Source organism: Mytilus edulis, chromosome 2, assembly GCF_963676685.1.
Source record: "Mytilus edulis chromosome 2, xbMytEdul2.2, whole genome shotgun sequence".
NCBI lineage: Eukaryota > Metazoa > Mollusca > Bivalvia > Mytilida > Mytilidae > Mytilus > Mytilus edulis.
The window spans coordinates 8767409-8790780 of NC_092345.1; the positions used below are offsets into that span (position 1 = coordinate 8767409).

Here is a 23372-nt window from a genome sequence, read left to right on the forward strand (position 1 = left end):
ATGACCAGTACTTGTTACTCCAGCATGTACATCAAACATTCTAACTTTAATTTATTTCATCATGTTCATAGCATAATAACATTTTCTTTAAGTATTTGTTTCAAATATTTATTACATTGAAAACATATTATTCCTTTCCAAATTGCTTGACAGACGTGTTTTATTTTTGTGCCATTGAAATAATTATACAACAATGAACAACAAATACATGGCAAACCAACTATGACCTAAATCCATAATCTTACCACATAGTCGTAATTAGACTATCAAATTGCACTGCTTACAACATGTTGAGCAGAATAATGATCCCAAAAGTGAAAAAGGCATATTCCTCATACATTAACAGACATTTGATTTGATCCCCTAAGGTCAATATGTTAATATACACATGTATATTGACAATAAAGTAAATCATTTTATGATATCAGACAATCAATAACTTCAGCATTTTATTTTATAGATTCACTTGACAGCAGTGTTGGGAGTTCTGTAGGAATGTCATCAGGGGGCATGGCTGGACAGATGGGGTCCATGAACTCTATGGGTGGGCTAGATTCGCCTCCTGATATTAAACCAGACATTGGACAGTTACAGATGCCTGGTCACAACTTCTTCAGTGGATTTCCTCCAGGATTACAGATGCCAATGCCTTCCACTCAGCCGTCACCCGGGTCTGCTCCCATGCAGTCACCAGGTTTATTGTCACCCTCATCGTCAGTTACATCCCCATCATCTATGATGTCTGTAGGCTCACCTGGATCCATTGGATCTCCAACCAATGCATTTTCTACTAAACATATATGTGCTATATGTGGAGACAGAGCTTCTGGAAAACATTATGGAGTTTATAGGTAAGTTGTACATGTGTAGTGGTCTGTGCCAAACTGTTTTAGGGTTTGTCTGATAGGAAGAAAAAAAATGAACTTTTCTTCTATATATTCAACCAAAAATTCTTAAAGTTCTATCTGACCGAATGATTTTGTGTCTGACATTTTGTCGGTCAGACAGAGTTTGGGATACACTGGTGTAGATGAGAGCTTCTGGAAAACATTATGGAGTTTATAGGTAAGTTGTACATGTGTAGTGGTCTGTGCCAAACTGTTTTAGGGTTTGACAGAAAGAAAAAAAATGAACTTTTCTTCTACATGTATATATATTCAACCAAAAATTCTTAAAAGTTCTATCTGACCGAATGATTTTATGTCTGACATTTTGTCGGTCAGACAGAGTTTGGGATACACTGGTGTAGATGAGAGCTTCTGGAAAACATTATGGAGTTTATACATGTTATAGGTAAGCTGTATATGAGAAGACAAGAGCTTCTATAAAACATTATGGAGTTTATAGGTAAGTTGTGCATGCATGTGTGGCAACAAGAGCTTCTGGAAAACATTATGGAGTAACGAGTTCATTCGTAAAAGAGAGGTGGAAGATCCAAACTCATAAGTCGAAAAATAAACTGACAACACTGTGTCTTAAAAAAAAAAGACAGAAAGACAAACAATAGTTCACAAAACACAACATATAAAACTAAAGACTGAGCAACATGAACCCCATCAAAAACTGGGGGTGATCTTAGATGCCTGAAAGAATAAGCAGATCCTTCTCTTTATGTCATGTTGCTCATGTCAGTACAAACCCTTTAAATGTCTATTGTGGTAGGTCAATATCATGTAAAAGGGATGGGATTGTAGTAACAAAATTAGGAACATATCTGCTTTTATCTCTGAAAACTCCATAACAGTCACAAATTAAGAAGGGATGATTTTAACTCACCAATTGGAACTCTTGGTCAAATATCTCCTTTGTGAGTAGCAACCTTCTATCAAGGAAGTCACAATATGAAATATGTGGTATCAACTGGAAGATATATATTCCATATTCAGGGGCTGCTGAAATGTTCCTACATAGAACTGTAAAGTTCAAAATTGGAAAGCTGAAATCATCTCATCATAAGTTGCATATATACATACAATGTACATGTGAAGAAAGAGTCCTGGAATTATGGATTTTATAGGTACATGCAAGTTGCTTAGCTTGCAAAAAGTTATTATGCCTATGTATGTCTATTGTTAACAATTTAATTTGATTTATTTTTTCAATGAAACGTGTGCTGTATAATGAGATGGTTTTCAATCCTTCCTTAAGTTCTTACATTAGTCGTGGGTGATCCAGGGTAGTTTTAATGACATGTTACAAGATTGCACCCTTGGGTGGAAAGTTGTCACATATATTGCATAGCATGTACACTTAAAATCCTAAAGTACTACAAGAATCTAACATTCATCATGTGCATGTATATAAGTTAAACTTTTAAGCATGGTCTAAAGTATCAGGCATATGCCTACAAAATGAGGATGCAAGTGCATGGAAAATGACCCCCAAAAATCCCTTCCAGTAAATGAAACCGTTAGCTTGTACAAATGTACATGTATAAACAATTTAAAAGTGTGTGTACATTGTACTGTATCGGATGGCCTGTTTGAACATTTTTGTTCTAGGCTATATTTTTACACCAACATATCTTTCTGTTCTAGTGATAGTCCAAACATGCATGCATGCATACATGTATATGCTGTCCCCCATTTTGATCAACTCACTTTCACCAGGTTGCACCACCAAAATGTATTTGAAGGACAAACACAAATTTGGTATTTTTCAATTGAAAGAATAGTGAAGGCCAGTAGATTTTCTAAATGGACCACCAGGGAAAAAAAGATGTTGAGAAGTCAACATTGCAATCTATTGGACTGGTTGTTAAATTGTCCTTGTCCTGGATCTGCATGAATGTATTTTCCACTTTATATCGTTTTGCATACCAATTTATCAAACCAATTTACAAGTGTTTTTTTATAAAAATTAAGAGAATGTAATTTTATGTGAAAAAAAGACCAGTATCTTACGGTAACTACATTTTTGTAAATGCAGGTGTACATGTAGTGTACATACATGTACATGTACATGTTTTATTCTAGAAACAGAATAGTTTTGATTTTTACAAAATATTATATTGTTTATGCTCCAGAGCAAATAAAAAAATAATTGAGTAGATATATGATTTATAATTGTATAATTAATTGTAAAATAATAAAATATAATTCTTCTCAGAATGCCTGCCTCCCTCCAAATATCTGATTTAAATGCTCTAATTATTGCAAACAATGTTAACTTCAACCAACACGTATGCACTGGTGTATGTGGTGTAAAATATGTGTTAAATAATCAGTTTTCCAATGGACATCTGGTTATTGATTTATGTCCATACAACATGCCTTTAGGTGGAACCAGTTGTTTCCATTCAATAACCTGTTCAATCATAGAATACTTTCAAATTTTAAGTATGATATTGATGATGAAAAAATTGAGGTAAAAAATTTAAATTGTAAATGGACAATTGTCACTTTTGCTATTCAGGAGTTATGCCCCTTCATTGCGTTAACCATCATTGAACATGTTAGCAATTACACAAAATTCATTAATATTGATAAATATAATGAAAACCAAGTTTGCACATATTATATTCTTCAGGCCTGATTTATAATCCACTTATTTAAAGAGTTTTTCAGATATAATTGTGCTGATAAGTAACGGATACTGCCCAATTATAAATTTCTGACCTGTTGCTTTCTCACAATATGTCTACAATTTAGGAAATTCCTTTTTCACACTGGTCAGTAGACTGCAGTAGTATACATAAATTTATACAACATCTTGTTTAAACAATGGACCAATAACATATATACATTATATGGACCTATAACACATATGTCATGGACCAATAACATATGTATGGACCAATAACACATGTATGGACCAATAACACATATCTTGAGATAACCACATTTTAATTTTAGTTTTCAGGAATAAGACGGATTTTAAGAAAAAGTCTTTTTTTACATTTACAGTTGTGAAGGTTGTAAAGGATTTTTCAAGAGAACAGTGAGGAAAGATTTGACATATGCCTGTCGAGATGACAGAAATTGTATCATTGATAAACGACAGCGAAACCGATGTCAGTACTGCCGCTACATGAAATGTTTAACCATGGGAATGAAAAGAGAAGGTAAACTCATCAACACTGTAATATTGTTATTATTTTTCATATTTGAACTCTTATTTCTTTAAAGCCAAATAAAATAATACATGTGTTTATTTCGTCAACCCTACATGTACCTACCCTAATTTTTAGTGCCTACCCTGACAGTTTTTATGCCATTTTGGAACAAACACTGTCTAAGTCAGACTGATTCAATAGTAGTAACCAGCTTAAAAATGTTTGTAAAATAAAAGGATAATGTCTAACTTCCTACCCTAATCTTTTTCAGTCGTTAGTAGAAACACATATTATTTTATTTGGCCTAAATTGATTTTGATTAGAATTATTTTGGAATTCATTTTGAACCTATACTGATATAATTTTTTTGGGTCACATTTTATGGTGTTTTTATTTTAGTGCTTCAGTTTTTTTTACATTTGACAAATTTCCACAATTGTCCTTCAAAGAATAAAAAGATACAATATGGTTTTTTATTGAGATAACTGGTTGTGTGACTATCTATATTATGTGTGTTGGAACACTTTCAATTAGCTGTAAGTTTACCCACATTTAAACTCATGTTTATTGAAATAATATCATTTATAAAAATCTAATGTTAAGATATGCAGGTGTAATAAAGTAAGACATAAAAGTTGGTCAGAAAACCCTTCTGTTATTTTTTTCTTCAGAAGGCGTGTTAAATGTTTAAATCAACTGTGAACTTGGGTTGCTGTTTCGTTAATAGTTTTTGGTATCAAACTGACTGATGCTTTAACTTATTTTGGATATTTATAAGCAAAAGTAAAATGTGAAAACCTGGGGACAAGTCATAACAGAATAAGATAGACAAGTATAATGGTTTGATCTGAATTGATTTATTGAACATGCTGAAGAGTTGAAACAATATGGTACAAAAGATCATAAATTTTTAAACAAAGAAACGTTGATCATGTTGATTGGTTGGTTTCTACATGTACACCCAAACAATTGTATACATGGCTCCTTTGGTTGATTGGTTGGTTTCTACATGTACACCTGAACAATTGTATACATGGCTCCTTTGATTGGTTGGTTTCTACATGTACACCCAAACAATTGTGTACATGGCTCCTTTGACAGTTAACTTTTATAAAAACTTAGTTTACCCCCTATATTTTAGATTTCAGTGATGTTGTCCTGATTTAGACTAAGATACCTTTTAAAACGAATCATCTCTCCCTTTACACGCAAAATATCTACTTTTTTTAGACAAAAAATATATGCACATTTTTACAATAAACAATGATTAATTGTCCTGGCTTAACACTTCATTTCCTGCCTCTATTTGATATTTTTCAATAAATGTTACATTTCAGAAACTGAAAGAAACATAATTGATTTGTTTTAGTTCAGAAAAGTAGAAATTTAAATTGATTTTGAAATCTCAGCAATGTTTTTGTTGTAAATGCCTTTGGAAAAAATCAATCTGTGACAGTTATTTGTCGTTTATAAGACGTAATTGATGTTAACTGTAGTTTTTCATTGTGATTTTTTTAACGGAATTGGATATGCACTTGCATATGTCTTTTTATATGAAATTGACATTATTCTGACAGCTCAGTTTTCTTCATATTTAAATTTCCTGTAAAATCAATCAAGTTTGAATTATTGATGACATATACTTAAGAGATTTCCATGAGACTGGTGGTTGATGATGTTGAATACTTCCTGGATTCTTCATTCCTTCACATTCATGTTCATAGACAAGACAGTCAGTTACCAAAGGTAATGTTATTGAACTGACACATGGAAAATCCAGCTCAGTTCAATAATTGTACTTGTAGCTTGACAGTCTTCAGGTATCTTCAGGTATACCTGGTCAGAGAAAATTTAAAAACAATATCAAACCAGCAAAATTTCCAGTGCGATTTAAAAGAATGATTGCACTGAATGATTAACAAATAGTGATAAAAGAACAGGTTCCTACTAAGGTCCTCAGGTGAGTTCATGAGTCAAAAGATGCATCCAGATTGTAAAATATTGTATCATTTGAGCACATGTATATCTATCAAAATTTTTATTGCTTAATTTGAAAATGATCATGATAATTTAAATTTATTATCATTTTCTTACTCTACTTTGTCATGGAGCCTGAAATTTTATATTAGATAGCAATGAAATTTGATCTTCATGCTGTTGGACTCCCAATGACTAAATTGACAACTCTCTTCAACAATCCTTAGTGAGAACCTTGTACAAATTAAAATCACAACCTGAAACAAGGACTTGATGATGAAGATTAGTTTTTGAACAACTCAAGTTCACAGTGGTCCAAATTTTGTATATTGTTAGCATTCAGTATAATTGTTTATCATTTACAGATGTGAAAAGTGTAGCTCCTCCTGCAGATAACAGCGGATCATCATGGGGTGGTAAATAGGACCAATAAATCTAAATATTTCACACAAAAATGGCATGGTCTGCAAATAGTATTGAGTATTTAGTTATTCCTATTCCTGCCACAGGCTTGGCTTTTAGATTGCTGTGCCTTGAAACAAAAATTGAATTACTGTAAAAATTATCCATGAAGTTTTATTTTAGCGCAATTTAAATTTTTCTTCAACATGTTTAAGTACATTATACTTTTTAACTGGCTTAAAACATGCATGTAGAATGTTTGCTATTCATGTAATTTAATTAATAGAATATTTATAAATTCAATATTTCATTAAAATGTATACATATACAGACTTTTAGAATTTTTTATAGAAATTAGAAAAGAAAATCAAGTCAAAAAATTTTTTATAAATAGAATTACATGTATGTTAATATTTGAAATAGAAAACTTCTCTACAAAAAAAAATCAATGTAGTTTTTTTAATGGCAATATCTCCTTCTTTTAAGTGATTTTATAAGGAAAAATTAAATACTCTTTACTGTTTCATATATTGTACAAAAATTGTGTATATAATAAATAGCTCATTAGAAAGCATTTGCGAGTGAAATATTTTCTATTGCTAGTTATATTAGATTTCTTGGGTAACCCTTTTAATCAGAAATCAATCCACACATATCTAGATTCAAATTACTTTGTATGTCAGCTTCATTATGAAGTTAAGACTTTTTAACATTTTCTGGAGTTTTTGTTACATCTGGGAAAGGGTTACCATGACAACTCAATCAGTGTTTCCTAATTTGATTATCAAGATGGTCTTTTATTTACCTCCTCATGTGACTATTTTTGTGATTAACATTTTAATAAATAGGTCATGCTTTATTTCAGTCATTAAGTCAATTAATTATTATTTTTACTGTTGTTTACATGTACGTTGATGACATACTTTTTTACTCTTTCCAAATATTTGATTGTAAAAAATAATAGTTACAGCTTCTGCTTTTACTTGGTGTACACACACTATTTTGATACATTTTATGTTATTCAGATTTATAATTCGGTAATTTTGGGGATTTTCATTTTCAGAGAATGAGTGAATGTATTTGGACTTTGTCTATCAAGGTTCCTTGTTCTCTTTGATAAGATTACCAGCGGCCAATTTTCAGTCGGGTGGGAATAAATAAATTGGTGTGTCAAAGAACGAAATAAAAAAAACCGTGAAGATTATAATATTTTTTCATTTATCTGTTGGAATCAAATGGTGCCATATAATAATCAAGGGATTTAGCAAGAGATAGGGAAGGATAAAAGCAAGATTTGAAATTAGAAGGGAAGGATAAAAGCAAGATTTGAAATAAGAATAGCAAGCTTTGATAATCAATTACAGGTTTCACTGTTTGTGAAGTCAACCTCTAGACTTTCTGTCCCTCCTGTGTATAACAATTGTGTCTCTTCTAACTTTATTGTTTATTATTACACTGTTTGACATTCAAATAAGATGGAAAAATTTGACATTTCACTAGGATGAAAATGTTCATTTCAAATCAAGTACAATCATGAGAATTTGCAAATTGGATAAAGAAATTTTAATTTTGTTTCTGTAATAAGTGAAATAAAATAAATTTGGAATTGAATTTTTAAAACTTTATGATTGCATGCTAATTGATATGAATGTAGCAATGCTTTTATAATTAGATCAACTTGGCAAGACAACATGTACTATTCTGTAGAGATCAAAGCTTGCTATCTCTTATTGTTCACTTTAATGTTCCTATATATGTTTCTCAGTTAAGGAAGAAATTAACGAGTTTTTCCATTTTTTTTAGTTCTGCACAAAACGATGTAATTGATCTTTAAAAGCTGTAAATTTCTTGAAGTAATGACGACGAAGCATCTCTACCAGTGTTGTGTATTGTTAATTAGGCTTTTGATTTGTATTTGTTTGTAGAAGTATCCATTCAGCTGTTATAGTCCAGTATAATCAATATCGGATAACAGAATTATTTATATTGTCAATTGTTACTATTGATTATAAATCTGAGAATACACCAACTTATTTATCATGTTTATTAGATTACTAAAATGTTATTATGAAACAAGATGTCAGAGATGTGACTGGTAGGATATATATTGTCTGACTTTCTTTTTCTATTCTTTAAGACATACAAAGTGTAAAACTAAAAAAAGTCTTTATGTACCATTGATAATTACATTTAAAAAAAGTTCAAATTGGATTTCTTATCTTTTCGCCATGAATATTTATTAGCTATGTTGCTTTATATTTAAAATTTTGAACTTCATCTCCAAGTTTATTCAGCATTGAAGTGTTGAATTCTTCTTTTTGAAAAGAAAGAAATGTTTCAATTTTTTAAAACTTTTATAAGACATTGTAAGCTTTTGTTGAAGTTAAGTCAGCATGATGAATAAATCAGAGTCTAAAATGCAAAGAAGTTAAGACTTTATTCAAATTACAAATAATGCAAAGAAGTTAAGACTTTATTCAAATTACAAATCTTGTATTTACACAAAATGACAAAAAGACACTATTATTCACTTTGAATTTACTGCATGTATTTTTAATACCAAAATCAATAAGCAAGCAATAGCTAGGTTCTGTAAAAAGAAAGAAGTATGAAAGGAGTATGTTCGATAAGGCTCTAAAATGGCCCAGATTTCTAGCTAAATGTCAAATTAGGATTTATTGATTGATATCAAAATGAATCATTTGCTAAAAACAACAATGAAAAGATAGTTTATATGTCTATTTGTTGAAATTTTACATATTGGCTTTCTTTTTATGACAGTCAGAAATAAGACACATATTAATTTTCCACGAAATTCAATAAAAACAGATAATTTCCATTGATTTTTTGGACTGAAATCTTAAACTGAATTTGTCAACAAATAAGATTTTATCATATAATGTTTTTTTATAACATTTTACATACTTGACTTAAATCTCTAGCTTGTCAAAGCCTGGGCTCTATGTTTCCTAGGCGTGAATCTGGTTGAAAACCTTGCAATTTTGTCAAATTTAACCAAAATATCTATGTAAGGCCTATTTGGGTTGTAAATTAAAATGCCTTATAAAGAAAGATGTAAAAAAATAGCTCTATTTCACTTTCTTACATGTATTTTGATCAACTTGAAATCTTTCATTTTCAACAATTGACTTGATTTTGGATCCAATATGGCCCTAACCGAACCTACTCCTTTGTGTACTTTCAGAGGTTGATGCAGAACTCTATCAGTATTATGAGGACGATGAGGACTCAGAGGAAGATAGTAATAACTATTGTTGCTTTTTTTACAGTTCTGTTTACTTTGTTACAATGGTTACTAGTTAAATTTTTGAAGTTTTAGTATTGGCCATTTGTCATTATTCAGAAAGAGGAGATACAAAATATTCAAATATCTGATGAACAGTGTAACTATCTTGTTTCAGTGTAGCGTGTAAGAACACATTCATGGCAGACAGTAAGGTCTAAAGAGCTGTGCAAAGAAAATTAAAAGTCCCTTACAAATTAAGCCATGAAGACATTATTCAAATCTTTTCTTCTGATTGTCAAATTGGCTAATGGTTTGAATTCATTACAGTATCTGTTTCTATGGAGAGTATTCTGTGAAAAGCACAATTTTTTCTATTTTTGATTTATTTGAGTATGATAATGCTGCCATGCTGTATTTATGTTTTATGTTATGTTTTGAATGCACAAGTTTTATCTTTCCTTACAATTAACACAGTGTTTTTAATGAAAAACAGAGTATTTTTAATGAAAATACAATGTCTTTTTTCTCATTTTTTTTCTTTCTTTTTTTTGAAAACTAAATCTAGATGTCTTTCATTAATTTACATGTATATATGTCTCCCTTCATTACTGAAATATTTTCATGAAAAAGAAACAAAAATGAATTCTCCCTTCATGTCTAATGTTTGATGAAGCTTGAGCTGCACCTTATATTTTAATATGTTATATTCACAGACATTGAGAATTCATATTTAAATGTTTTATTTATTTGCAGATGGAAATGAGAACATTTAAAGGTGTAACAGCTTATTTATATGTTTGAAGAGTATCATTGATTAGTGGTCCTTTAAATTTAAATGTTTCATTTATTTTCCAGCTGTTCAGGAAGAAAGACAGAGGAATAAAGAGAAAGGGGAGGGAGAAGTAGAGAGTACAAGTGGAGCCAACAATGACATGCCTGTAGAGAAAATCTTAGAGGCAGAGCTAGCTGTTGATCCTAATACAGATACATATATTGATACTCAGGTGGGTAATAAAATTGAGAATGAAAATTGGGAATGTGTCAAAGAGACAACAACCTGACCATAGAGCAGACAACATCTGAGGGCAATCAATGGGTCTTCAATGCAGCGAGAAACAGCGGGGACATCAAAGATATCTGTCTTACAATAGACTCCAGACACGTGTATTGTCTAGATCAGTGACGCTTGATTCAAAAACATTAAAAAGACCAAATAAAGTGTGAAGTTAAAGCAAACAATGTAGTCATGATAGTATGATAAATCTTTGACATAAGTAATGGTGGAAAAAGGTATTTTTCTCTTGACAAAGGGCATTGACTTTATTGTGATGACTTTTTAAAAGTTTTCTTAAAAACAAAGGTGCTAATAGACTTTGACTTAAATAGTAAATGTTTTGGAAAATGTGTGATTTCTGGACGTTTTTGTATGTATGCAGAGATGGGATAATGAATTTTATATTGAAACTTGGTTCTTGAGTGTTAATTTATAAAAGTAAACACTTTGGGTATTTTCAAAGGCTACATTAACTCAGATGAACTTTTTTTTTCTGTAAAGCTGTTAATTCATATGTTTAATGATTTTTGTACTTGTCAATGATTTTATAGATGTCATTGTCCTCTTGATTTTAATAGAACTCTATTATTAAGTGCTATTATGTTTTTGTGTTGTGAATAAGTAAAAAAAAATATTGATCAAGGAAAACAACAACAAAAAAACCATCTTACACGAGTTTGGTGTTCTGCTCTGTCCAGAGCCACCTATCCCCACTCAACTTTTAATCCCCTATTTATAGAAATGTTGAATTATATATATGTTAGTATCAATAGATTGTACATAAATTATGATGTTATCTACACATTGATATCGTAAAATATCAACCTTAATTAAGCCTCAATATGAACCAGTTGACAAGTAAGCACAGCAAATGAGCAAAAAAACTTGTGTTGTGTTGAGGGGCTGATATTTTAATGATATCAATACTGAGTAACTAGTATACATATTTGTTTAGGGCCAGCTGAAGGACGCCTTTGGGTGCAGGAATTTCTCGCTGCATTGAAGACCCATTGGTGACCTTTGGCTGTTGTCTGCTCTATGGTCGGGTTGTTGTCACTTTGACACATTCCCCATTTCCTTTCTCAATTTTATTAGAAAACTGTGTAATCTATTTAGCTTTCTATAACTGGTCTTTTCCACTGTCTCTAACACAGTTTTATGCTTGACAAACATCGATTAAATAACGTCGCCTTACATATTGTCACTTCACTTCACTTATCCTCAGCCGTTGTGACCATGAGGATAGTATGGGCTCTTGTATCAAAGCAGTGATACTAAAATAACGGATTGTCTTAGCAGGGTGATATAGTCGAAGGCATGAAAAGTCTTTATAATGTCATTAAACACAGGAATGATTACAAATTTTGTAACTTCATCACTTCTAGACTGTTTGATAATTTGCCATTTTGTTACATATATTAAATATGACAACATATGGTTTATGAATTATTAAATTCCTGACAAGACTGAATGACATCATGGAGAGTTTATGTTATAACACCTGACACAACCTTAAAAAGACATCAAAATGTCGACTGGTAAAGATCTCTTATTCATTGGAAAAGTGTTTTATGATTCATTTAGTGCTAAATATGGTATGGTGTCAAATAAAAACAACTGTGTGAATAACATAAGTCAAAAAGCAGAAAAAAAACTCTAATTTTCTCCAAGATCCTCATTTCAAAAATGAAAGAGTCTTACTTTGTTGTTATTCCATACGAGTGTCTTTCCAGCATCTTTCGATAGCATCAGAATAAGAAATTTAATTGTGTTTCAACTTTGATTACAGAAAGACGCAGTTACCAACATATGTCAGGCTGCAGACAAACAGCTGATTACATTAGTAGAATGGGCCAAGAGAATTCCACACTTTGTAGAACTACCATTGGAGGATCAAGTGATACTGCTGAGAGCTGGTATACCTTCTACCATTATAATGTCAACCATCTATAATGAGCAAGATAAATGGGAGGGGCAAAATTGAAATAAGATATTGTTTTCAATAATAAAAGAATTGTCAAACTAGTAAAACACTTGTCTAAATGGATGATCAACTACAATAATAATAAATAAAAAATTAATAAAAAATTTAATTTTTCACACAGTGTGGTCCGCTAAATATTTTGTCTGGTACACTCTGTACACACTGCTGGACTTGAGTGCTGTAGATTGTGAGTTTAATACGTGACCAGGTCAAATTAATGAATGATATATGCTGCTCCTTCTCACAGGTCAAATTAATGAATGATTTATGCTGCTCCTTCTCACAGGTCATATAGAAGTAAGAGTAAACATTGATCAGCTCAGAATTATCATGTCCTCTTATCATTTTGAAAAATTTGGTTGCTTTGGAAAAAAAGATGAATAAAAATGGAATTGAATATTCAAGATATTCTGATCTGAACCAAATTAAATTCCAAACCATCCCAATGAATAAAATAAAAATAATCAGTGACCAATATAAAAGGCTTATCTTGGTTAAACAACTGAAGCAATAGCCATATATAAATGTTTTCAATTAGGAATTGAATGCCTCTTTTTGTAACTTCATTTGGGTATAAAAGCGTTGACTGAAGTACATTTTGTATGAAGCACGGAAGTGCTTCATTCTATCATTCTAAAAATGTGTGCACTGTCAACGCTTTTACAACCCTATGAAGTTACAAAAAGAAGCCTTCAATACTTATAATTCATGAAAACACGATTTTTATCAATTTTTTATTTAATTCACCTTATATTGCACTTTATTGTGGGACCTCGTGTCATCATGAATGATATTTTGTTGTGTAATGCAACTGCTTAAGGAATAATGCGAGATGTGCAGTTAGCCAATCAGAATAACGTATTTTAATGAAACATACATTCTGCTGTTGTCTTCTCTATGGTCGGGTTGTTGTCTCTTTGACACATTCCCCATTTCCATTCTCAATTTTATCTAATGTAATTATTATATGATTGCAAAGAAGAAAATCTAATGTTTTGTTTATTGTGTTTTTGTAAGATGAATCAAATTATTAATTTATTTTTAGGCAATGAAATCTCTTATTTTATTTTTTATTTTTTACCATTTGCATCAGGAAATATTTTGATATTTATTTTGTTTTTCTCATTGCAGGCTGGAATGAATTGTTAATTGCTGCATTTTCCCACCGATCTACTGTAGTTAAGGATGGTATATTACTAGCTACAGGTTTACATGTACATAGAAGTAGTGCTCACCAGGCTGGAGTAGGAACTATATTTGATAGAGTCCTTACAGAATTAGTGGCCAAAATGAGGGAAATGAAAATGGACAAGACAGAAGTTGGCTGTCTTAGGGCTATAGTCCTGTACAACCCAGGTAATACACAGGCTTTAAACTAAACTTGTAAGGGAATGGGTATTATAGGGCTGACTTAACTCATAGGTTGGAGACATTCTGGTTTTTGAGGGGACAAGATCCCAATTCCCCCATGAAAAATTATGAATTTCTGTATTAATCCCATTATAAGGATAATGTAAACAAATTATTTTGGCCAGCGATTGATTTCGTGTGAATGGAAGAATAAAGCTAATATAAGTCTTAAAAATTTATTTTTCTTATACAAAAACATCAAGAAAATGTTAATATCACAGAAAAAAAAGTAGCTGCTAAGTCAGCTGGGAATGGCTAAACACAGAAAAAATATATTGGAAAATAAAACTATTAACAGTATGTTACTTCATGTCTATAATTTTCACCTTTCTCTTAACATTTTTAGCTCACCTGGCCCGAAGGGCCAAGTGAGCTTTTCTCATCACTTGGCGTCCGGCGTCCGGCGTCCGTCGTCCGTCGTCGTCGTCGTCGTCCGTCGTTAGCTTTTACAAAAATCTTCTCCTCTGAAACTACTGGGCCAATTTTTACCAAACTTGGCCACAATCATTATTAGGGTATCTAGTTTAAAAATTGTGTCCGGTGACCCGGCCAACCAACCAAGATGGCCGCCATGGCTAAAAATAGAACATAGGGGTAAAATGCAGTTTTTGGCTTATAACTCAAAAACCAAAGCATTTAGAGCAAATCTGACATGGGGTAAAATTGTTAATAAGGTCAAGATCTATCTGCCCTGAAATTTTGAGATGAATCAGACAACCCGTTGATAGGTTGCTGCCCCTGAATTGATAATTTTAAGGAAATTTTGCTGTTTTTGGTTATTATCTTGAATATTATCATAGATAGAGATAAACTGTAAACAGCAAAAATGTTCAGTAAAGTAAGATCTACAAATAAGTCAACAGGACCAAAATGGTCTGTTGACCCCTTTAGGAGTTATTGCCCTTAATAGTCAATTTTTAACCATTTTTCGTAAATCTTAGTCATCTTTTACAAAAATCTTCTCCTCTGAAACTACTGGGCCAAATTAAACCAAACTTGACCACAATCATCATTGGGGTATCTTATTAAAAAATTGTGTCCGGTGACCTGGCCAACCAACCAAGATGGCCGCCATGGCTAAAAATAGAACATAGGGGTAAAATGCAGTTTTGGGCTTATCACTCAAAAACCAAAGTATTTAGAGCAGATCTGACATATGGTAAAATTGTTTATCAGGTCAAGATCTATCTGCCCTGAAATTTTGAGATGAATTGGACAACCCGTTGATAGGTTGCTGCCCCTGAATTGGTAATTTTAAGGACATTTTGCTGTTTTTGGTTATTATCTTGAATATTATTATAGATAGAGATAAACTGTAAACAGCAAAAATGTTCAGCAAAGTAAGATCTACAAATAAGTCAACAAAACCAAAATGGTCTGTTGATTTCTTTAGGAGTTATTGCCCTTTATAGTCAATTTTTAACCATTTTTCGTAAATCTTAGTTATCTTTTACAAAAATACTCTCCTCTGAAACTACTGGGCCAAATTAAACCAAACTTTGCCACAATCATCATTGGGGTATCTTGTTTAAAAATTGTGTCCCGTGACCTGGCCAACCAACCAAGATGGCCGCCATGGCTAAAAATAGAACATAGGGGTAAAATGCAGTTTTGGGCTTATAACTCTGAAACCGCAGCCCTTAGAGCAAATCTGACATGGGGTTAAATTGTTTATCAGGTCAAGATCTATCTGCCCTGAAATTTTCAGATGAATCTGACAACCTGTTGTTGGGTTGCTGCCCCTGAATTGGTAATTTTAAGGAAATTTTGCTGTTTTTGGTTGTTATCTTGAATATTATTATAGATAGAGATAAACTTTAAACATCAATAATGTTAAGCAAAGTAAGATTTACAAATAAGTCAACATGACGGAAATGGTCAATTGACCCCTAAGGAGTTATTGTCCTTTGTAATCAATTTTTAACAATTTTCATAAAATTTGTAAATTTTAACTAACATTTTCCACTAAAACTACTGGGCCAAGTTCATTATAGATAGAGATAATTGTAAGTAGCAAGAATGTTCAGTAAAGTAAGATGTACAAACACATCACCATCACCAAAACACAATTCTGTCATGAATCCATCTGCTTCCTTTGTTTAATATTCACATAGACCAAGGTGAGCGACACAGGCTCTTTAGAGCCTCTAGTTTAGTTTTGGTCTATTTTTTTAATACTTTATGCATTAGGTCAACTATATTTGGTGTATGAAAATATTTTATGATCTATATGTCAGTTACGCAGGTTTTATTTGAACTTGACCTCATTTTCACAGTCCATTGCTAAGTTTTAAGTGTTTGTGTTTTGGTCTCATTTTCTTTATTTATAAACAGTAAGTCATATATATTTGTAATATTGAAGAATTGTTAGCTGTACATGTTTGCCTGGCATGGTTCAATATGTTCAATAAGGCATTGTTTACCAGGTGAGCGATTCAGGCTCTTGAGAGCCTCTTGTTTTTTAATACAAAGAACAAAGAGCACTAAGGAGAAAATTGTTTTAGTTAATTTAATTTGATATCTGAATAGGCCCATATCATCAAGTGATTTATAAAAATATATGCTTGAATGTCAGAATTGCTAAAATAGTGGTGTTTTTAATATAATAGCCATATGAAAATTATACAAGTTCTGAATCTCTGTTCTTACTACTATCCAATGGACAAAGGGAAATAACTCAATTCACACTAACAAGTAAATGTTCTTTTAAAGAAAACACAAATATTTTGGACAGCAATATTCACCTCCTCAGTGTCTATATTCCCAGCTTATTACCTAGTGACTGTTACATGCTTATGATTATTCAATAAAATTATTTATATTTCCATATGTTAAATATACTTTTTTAAATAAAATATTTTGATTTGTTTGATAGATGCTAAAGGACTAACTGCTACCCATGAAGTTGAACAGTTGCGCGAGAAAGTTTACGCTTCATTGGAGGAATACTGTAAAACCCGATATCCAGAAGAACCAGGCCGATTTGCCAAGTTACTGCTCAGACTACCTGCCTTACGAAGTATTGGACTAAAGTGCCTGGAACATTTGTTTTTCTTTAAATTGATTGGTGATACACCAATAGACACGTTCCTCATGGAGATGTTAGAAAGCCCTACAAATACCTGAGAACCACATATGTCATTTATTGGAACAGTATCGGTCACACTTGACATTAAGACTGGCTTTGACCCAGTGTGGTTACAATTTGGGCTGTATCATGATGGTCTTGTATAAAACTTTCATCATTTCCTCTCATTTTTCAGTTACAATTCTAGTTTTATTATGTCCACCTAACCTGTGTAACAAGACCACCTGTAGATTGCAGTTCAGCTGAAATTGTTTTTGTTTGTAGTTAAACTATATTGATATGAAATGATATGATACCTGAATCCTTGTCAGAAAATTAGGTCCTACAGAGTACAAAAAATGGCCTGTATACAGATATTTTTTTCTAAATCATCGGTAATTTAAAAAAAAAATTAATCAGTTTCAAAGTTGACCTGTAGTACTAGTTACTTTGATTTTCCAGAACACCCCAATCTCCTCGAGACACCAATCTATTGATATGCCTATTGAATTTAATTTCTGCTTGACAGGATTTATTATGCTGCTGTATTTTGAATATGTTCCATTTTGTCCCAGATAAGTGATGTCTGACTTTAATTGCCAGTAATATAGACTTTTGATTAATCAACTGTACTTTTTTTGAGAGATACTTATTATTCTGGAAAAAAGGGTAGCATTTAATCTCCCCTTTATCAATCAAAACAGGATGTAAATCTGAAATTCAGTACATTTTACACTTAGTAAACAGAAAAATAAAAATACAAACATGAAAAAATCCTCAAAATCAACCACAATGAGTGTAAGCTCTCTGAAATGAGCCCAATTTCTTAATTTAAACAATCAATGATTCTAGATATATTTAGAAATACATGTAGTCATGTTTTTCTTGTGATCATGCCATGAAACTAAAACTTTTAATGACAGACAACACCTACATTCAGATAAACATATGTCCTCAAGATGTTTTGTAATGTTTATAGTTTTATATGTAATATTTGTATGTATTTGTACTCGGTTATGGCAGACAAAATGTAAGAAGTCGTGTTGAATGTTCAAGATGGCACTTCTTGTTCACATTGATATTTTTGTTTCATTATAATGTACCCTTGGTTTACATTGATAATTTTTTTCTGCATATGATATATCAGGGGGTAAAATGATTTTCCTTGTCACCAAATCCACATAATTATACTGTAGGAATTACATTGTTAATATCTACACAAGGTAAATATCTACTTTATTTGGCCTTTTTAACCTTTTTGATTCAAGTATCACTGATGAGTCTTGAAAAGGAAAGGCTAGTCTGGTGTTCAAAATTTTACTAATAGTACTTATGATGAGTATTGAAAAAAAAGAAATCACTGTTTCAGAGGTGATAAATATATAGGCGGCCATCCATTAACAATAATTACAGAAATCTAACCTTTCATTTACCGGCCATTTCCAGACACTAGGCATTTGAAAGTATTAATACTATAATCCTACTGTTAGTGTAAAATTATGTAAAGATCTTCCATAAAAGATCCTACTTCTTTTTCATGATGATGATTATTAGTTTCGATTCCAAGTTATCCCTAGTGTCTAATTTGATACATATCATATGTTAAAAAAGAGTATCTAGTAAAACTTGGTAATTTCATTAAATCATAAACATTGGCCAAATGTAGTCCCAATTATTATTATATGATGTAAATACTATCTGTTACAATGAGTAAATGGCTATTTTAACTTTGAACATAATTACACAACTTTGTTAACCTGTTCAGACATTTTCCGTGTTACATGTTTAGAATATTAAAACCAGATTTTGTGCCACCATTTAGTTAAGGTTAATTTTTGCTTCAAGGATACACTTCATATTTATATCAAAAGTTCCATTTCTAGAAAGAATGCACTAAGTACTATCAAAGTCAATTGTTTTAAATTCAATACTATTGTTAATTTATTAGTTTTGATATTATACTTATATTTAAAATGAAGGGAGTGATCATCAGAATCAACACATAGATGTGTATTGTCTCCCCCAGGTAACTTAGTCCAGTGTAGATAACTAATATTTCTTATTTTATGTATAATACTGTGATATGATTATAAAGTGCTTGGGTAATATGTACTAGTATGCAAGGATTTGTTTATTTGTTATATTGTTGATGGCATTGAAGTGATTTAGGTAAAGAACAGTGTTGATGAAAACGTGATGAGGAAAACAGATTGTTAATTGTGATAAAAAACTTTTAATGAATATATTTTGAAATACAGGGTATATTCTAAGCTTGCTGGTTTACATAGAAGAAAGACCTACACATTTGTTTAAATATAAAAATACAGGCTTATCTTTGTTTGATCCCCATTACACAACGTTGCATTTTTCCTGGTTAAAATAATATAATTGAGTGTTATTAGACACCAAATGTCTCATTAGTTCAATTTCTAGTAAAAGGTTGCAATCTATCAATTTCTAGTAAAAGACTGCAATCTATCAAGGCATTTGTCACTATGTTTTTTTTTCTGTTTTTCTTTTTAATGGTTTTCATGTTAAAGAATTTAGGTTGGTTTTTGTATACAACTACAATTGATGTGTCAGTTCTGTGATTGTCTCATGTTTTATAAGTGCTTTTAAAAAATTGTGAACAGTTTTATATTTGAAAGGATAATTAACTAAATAATGTATATATTAGGGTTTTTAATGGATAGATTGTATACAGGTAAATCCAGTGGTTGCATGCTTAGACAAATCTTTATTTAAATCTTACTGAGACATTTCATTGTGTATGTTCTTATTTAATGGATGTTAGTGCAGCTATTGATTCATATGAATTTAATGCTCAATTTCACTGTACACATACAGTATCCACTGTGATTTCACTGTACAGATACAGTATCCACTGTGATTTCACTGTACAGATACAGTATCCACTGTGATTTCACTGTACAGATACAGTATCCACTGTGATTTCACTGTACACATACGGTATCCACTGTGATTTAACTGTACAGATACAGTATCCACTGTGATTTAACTGTACAGATACAGTATCCACTGTGATTTAACTGTGCACATACGGTATCCACTGTGATTTCACTGTACACAAATGGTATCCACTGTGATTTCACTGTACAAATACGGTATACACTGTGATTTCACTGTACAGATACGGTATCCACTGTGATTTCACTGTACAGATACAGTATTCACTGATTTCACTACAAATACAGTATCTCATATGAATGCACTGTAAAGATATCAATCCACTGTGATTTCACTGTACAGATACATTTTCCACTTTGGTTTCACTACAGATTCAGTATCTACTTGGTTTTTACTGTACAGATTACTTATTAACATATTTAAAGTAATTTGTCAACACAAGGTTCTTCGAAAAATAAAAATGACACTATCTATTAGAAACAGTATATCAGTGTAAAAATGTACAGGTCTTTAAAATGTACATTTTACTCAGCTGTACATATGTTTTTAGTGAAAAAATAAGATTATCAAAAATTACTAACATACTTACAAAATAACTTAAAAAAGATTTTTATTTGTAAATTGAACTATCCTGGTTCTGTCTCAACTGACCAGTGAGTGTCTTTATTTTTATGGTTTATGTGTAAATAACCAATGGGTATCTTTATTTGTATGGTTTCCACTAACCAGTGGGTATTTTTATTTGTATGGTTTCAACTTGCCAGTGGGTATCTTAATTAGTATGGTTGCAACTGACCAGTGGGTATCTTTATTTGCATGGTTCTTACTGAACATGGGGTATCTTAATTTGTATGGTTGCATCTGACCAGTGGGGATCTTTATTTGCATGGTTTCAACTTGCCAGTGGGTACCTTTATTTGTACGGTTTCTGTATATATTTGATTTTTCAGTTGTGATTCATAAAGAAGTGTAAATTGTATATTTATGGTTGTAGATTGGTTGCTAGGTTACCAGAATTTGCTACATATATATGGATTTCAGTTTTGTTTTGACATTACCATGTATATAATTTAACAGGCACATACGAAAATCATCAGCGATTAACTTTTTATTGTATTGTAAATTAATAATTTAGATAACCAGTTTCAAACATTAAAAAACTATGTGAGTACTATTTTGAATATATTTTACATAAATATAGCGAAGAAAAACTCAACCCAACATTTATTATCAGCCTCACCTCAAAGAAATCCCCTTTTGTATCTGTGAACTGGTTGAAAGTTGCTAGATGATGCCATGTATTGTCTAAAATGAACCACATTATATCCTCATTATTGATTTATTCTAAACATCAGATTGTTTTAGTACTATTATGGATAGGTTTTACTGATATATGAGGAATTTCATGTATAAAGGCAAAACCTTTTTAATGTTTTAACTACTACATACTTCCTGTAGGCTGTTATCCTCAAAAATTTCCCTCAAAATCTGGAAAAGAAATATATTCGCTTTCTTTCATTGCCATTTATTAATTTTGAATTAAAATTTTGACATTAAGCTGGAAATTTTATAGATTAATTTTCATTTTTCCAATCAAGAATAATTTCATCTTATATTGATTTCCACTATTTTGGGTATTTTATAATCTAACCAGCTGACATTATTCATCTCTATTGGATTAAGGAAAGAAAGCCGACATATTTTCTTATTTAACACCACTACACAAATAATGGCATATCCCAGATGAAACATTATAGATATTGTTAGTGATATTATTGAAGCCATGTTCATTGCTTTGATAGTCCAGTGCTATGTACATAAAATGTATAATGTATGTTGAAGAAAATATTTTACACAACTGTAGAAATATATATTTTATCATTGTATATATATCATAAAATGTTGGTTTTATTGTGGTAGGCTTATTTCATCAACTATTGGGGAGTGCTATATTTGTCTTATGTCATGAATCCAGTAAAATATATATATATATCAGACATTGCTAGAATAAACGATACAAGAATTTATTGTTTTTCTTTATTTGATAGTCTTTGTTACATACTAAACATCATGCAATATCTGATACCATGTGCTCATCTCATCCTGTTTTGATAAATTCATTTTGTACTTTTCAGACTGGCAAATGGGTCACTTTTTAGCTCACCTGGCCCAAAGGGCCAAGTGAGCGTTTCTCATCACTTGTCGTCCGTCGTCGTCTGTCGTTAGCTTTTACAAAAATCTTCTCCTCTGAAACTACTGGGCCAATTTTACCAAACTTGGCCACAATCATCATTGGGGTATCTAGTTTAAAAAATGTGTCCGGTGACCCGGTCAACCAACCAAGATGGCCACCATGGCTTAAAATAGAACATAGGGGTAAAATGCGGTTTTTATGCAACCGCAAAATTTTTAATTTTTATACGACCGCAAAATTTGAAAAATTTTTCGTCGTATATTGCTATCACGTTGGCGTCGTCGTCATCGTCCGAATACTTTTAGTTTTCGCACTCTAACTTTAGTAAAAGTGAATGGAAATCTATGAAATTTTAACACAAGGTTTATGACCACAAAAGGAAGGTTGGGATTGATTTTGGGAGTTTTGGTCCCAACATTTTAGGAATTGGGGGCCAAAAAGGGCCAAAATAAGCATTTTCTTGGTTTTCGCACTATAACTTTAGTTTAAGTTAATAGAAATCTATGAAATTTTGACACAAGGTTTAAGACCACAAAAGAACGGTTGGGATTGATTTTGGGAGTTTTGGTTTTAACAGTTTAGGAATTAGGGGCAAAAAAAGGGCCCAAATAAGCATTATTCTTGGTTTTCGCTCAATGACTTTAGTTTAAGTAAATAGAAATCAGTGAAATTTAAACACAATGTTAATGACTACAAAAGGAAGGTTGGTATTGATTTTGGGAGTTTAGGTCCCAACTGTTTAGGAATTAGGGGCCAAATAGGGACCCAAATAAGCATTTTTCTTGGTTTTCGCACCATAACGTTAGTATAAGTAAATAGAAATCTATGAAATTTAAACACAAGGTTTATGACCATAAAAGGAAGGTTGGTATTGATTTTGGGAGTTTTGGTCCCAACAGAATAAGGGGCCCAAAGGGTCCAAAATTAAACTTTGTTTGATTTCATCAAAATTGAATAATTGGGGTTCTTTGATATGCCGAATCTAACTGTCATGACTGTGTATGTAGATTCTTAACTTTTGGTCCCGTTTTCAAATTGGTCTACATTAAGGTCCA

General features: G+C 31.6%; 1 protein-coding gene across 18 annotated transcripts in view; it reads left to right on the forward strand.

Moving 5' to 3' along the window:
• The window catches only part of LOC139511382 (retinoic acid receptor RXR-like), a 79239-nt gene extending 57089 nt beyond the window's left edge, over positions 1 to 22150 (forward strand). For 6 of the 18 annotated variants that reach the window (XM_071298062.1, XM_071298059.1, XM_071298058.1 and 3 more), the window contains exons 2-9: positions 461 to 851; positions 3906 to 4063; positions 6397 to 6447; positions 9639 to 9695; positions 10536 to 10684; positions 12524 to 12650; positions 13850 to 14074; positions 17004 to 22150. In XM_071298062.1, coding sequence (XP_071154163.1) covers positions 461 to 851; positions 3906 to 4063; positions 6397 to 6447; positions 9639 to 9695; positions 10536 to 10684; positions 12524 to 12650; positions 13850 to 14074; positions 17004 to 17254 — 1409 coding nt within the window. In that variant the 3' untranslated portion in view covers positions 17255 to 22150. The remainder of the gene's footprint in view (positions 1 to 460; positions 852 to 3905; positions 4064 to 6396; positions 6448 to 9638; positions 9696 to 10535; positions 10685 to 12523; positions 12651 to 13849; positions 14075 to 17003) is intronic. The other 12 variants (XM_071298070.1, XM_071298065.1, XM_071298074.1 and 9 more) reach the window with 4 other exon arrangements.
• Positions 22151 to 23372: the final 1222 nt, after the last annotated feature.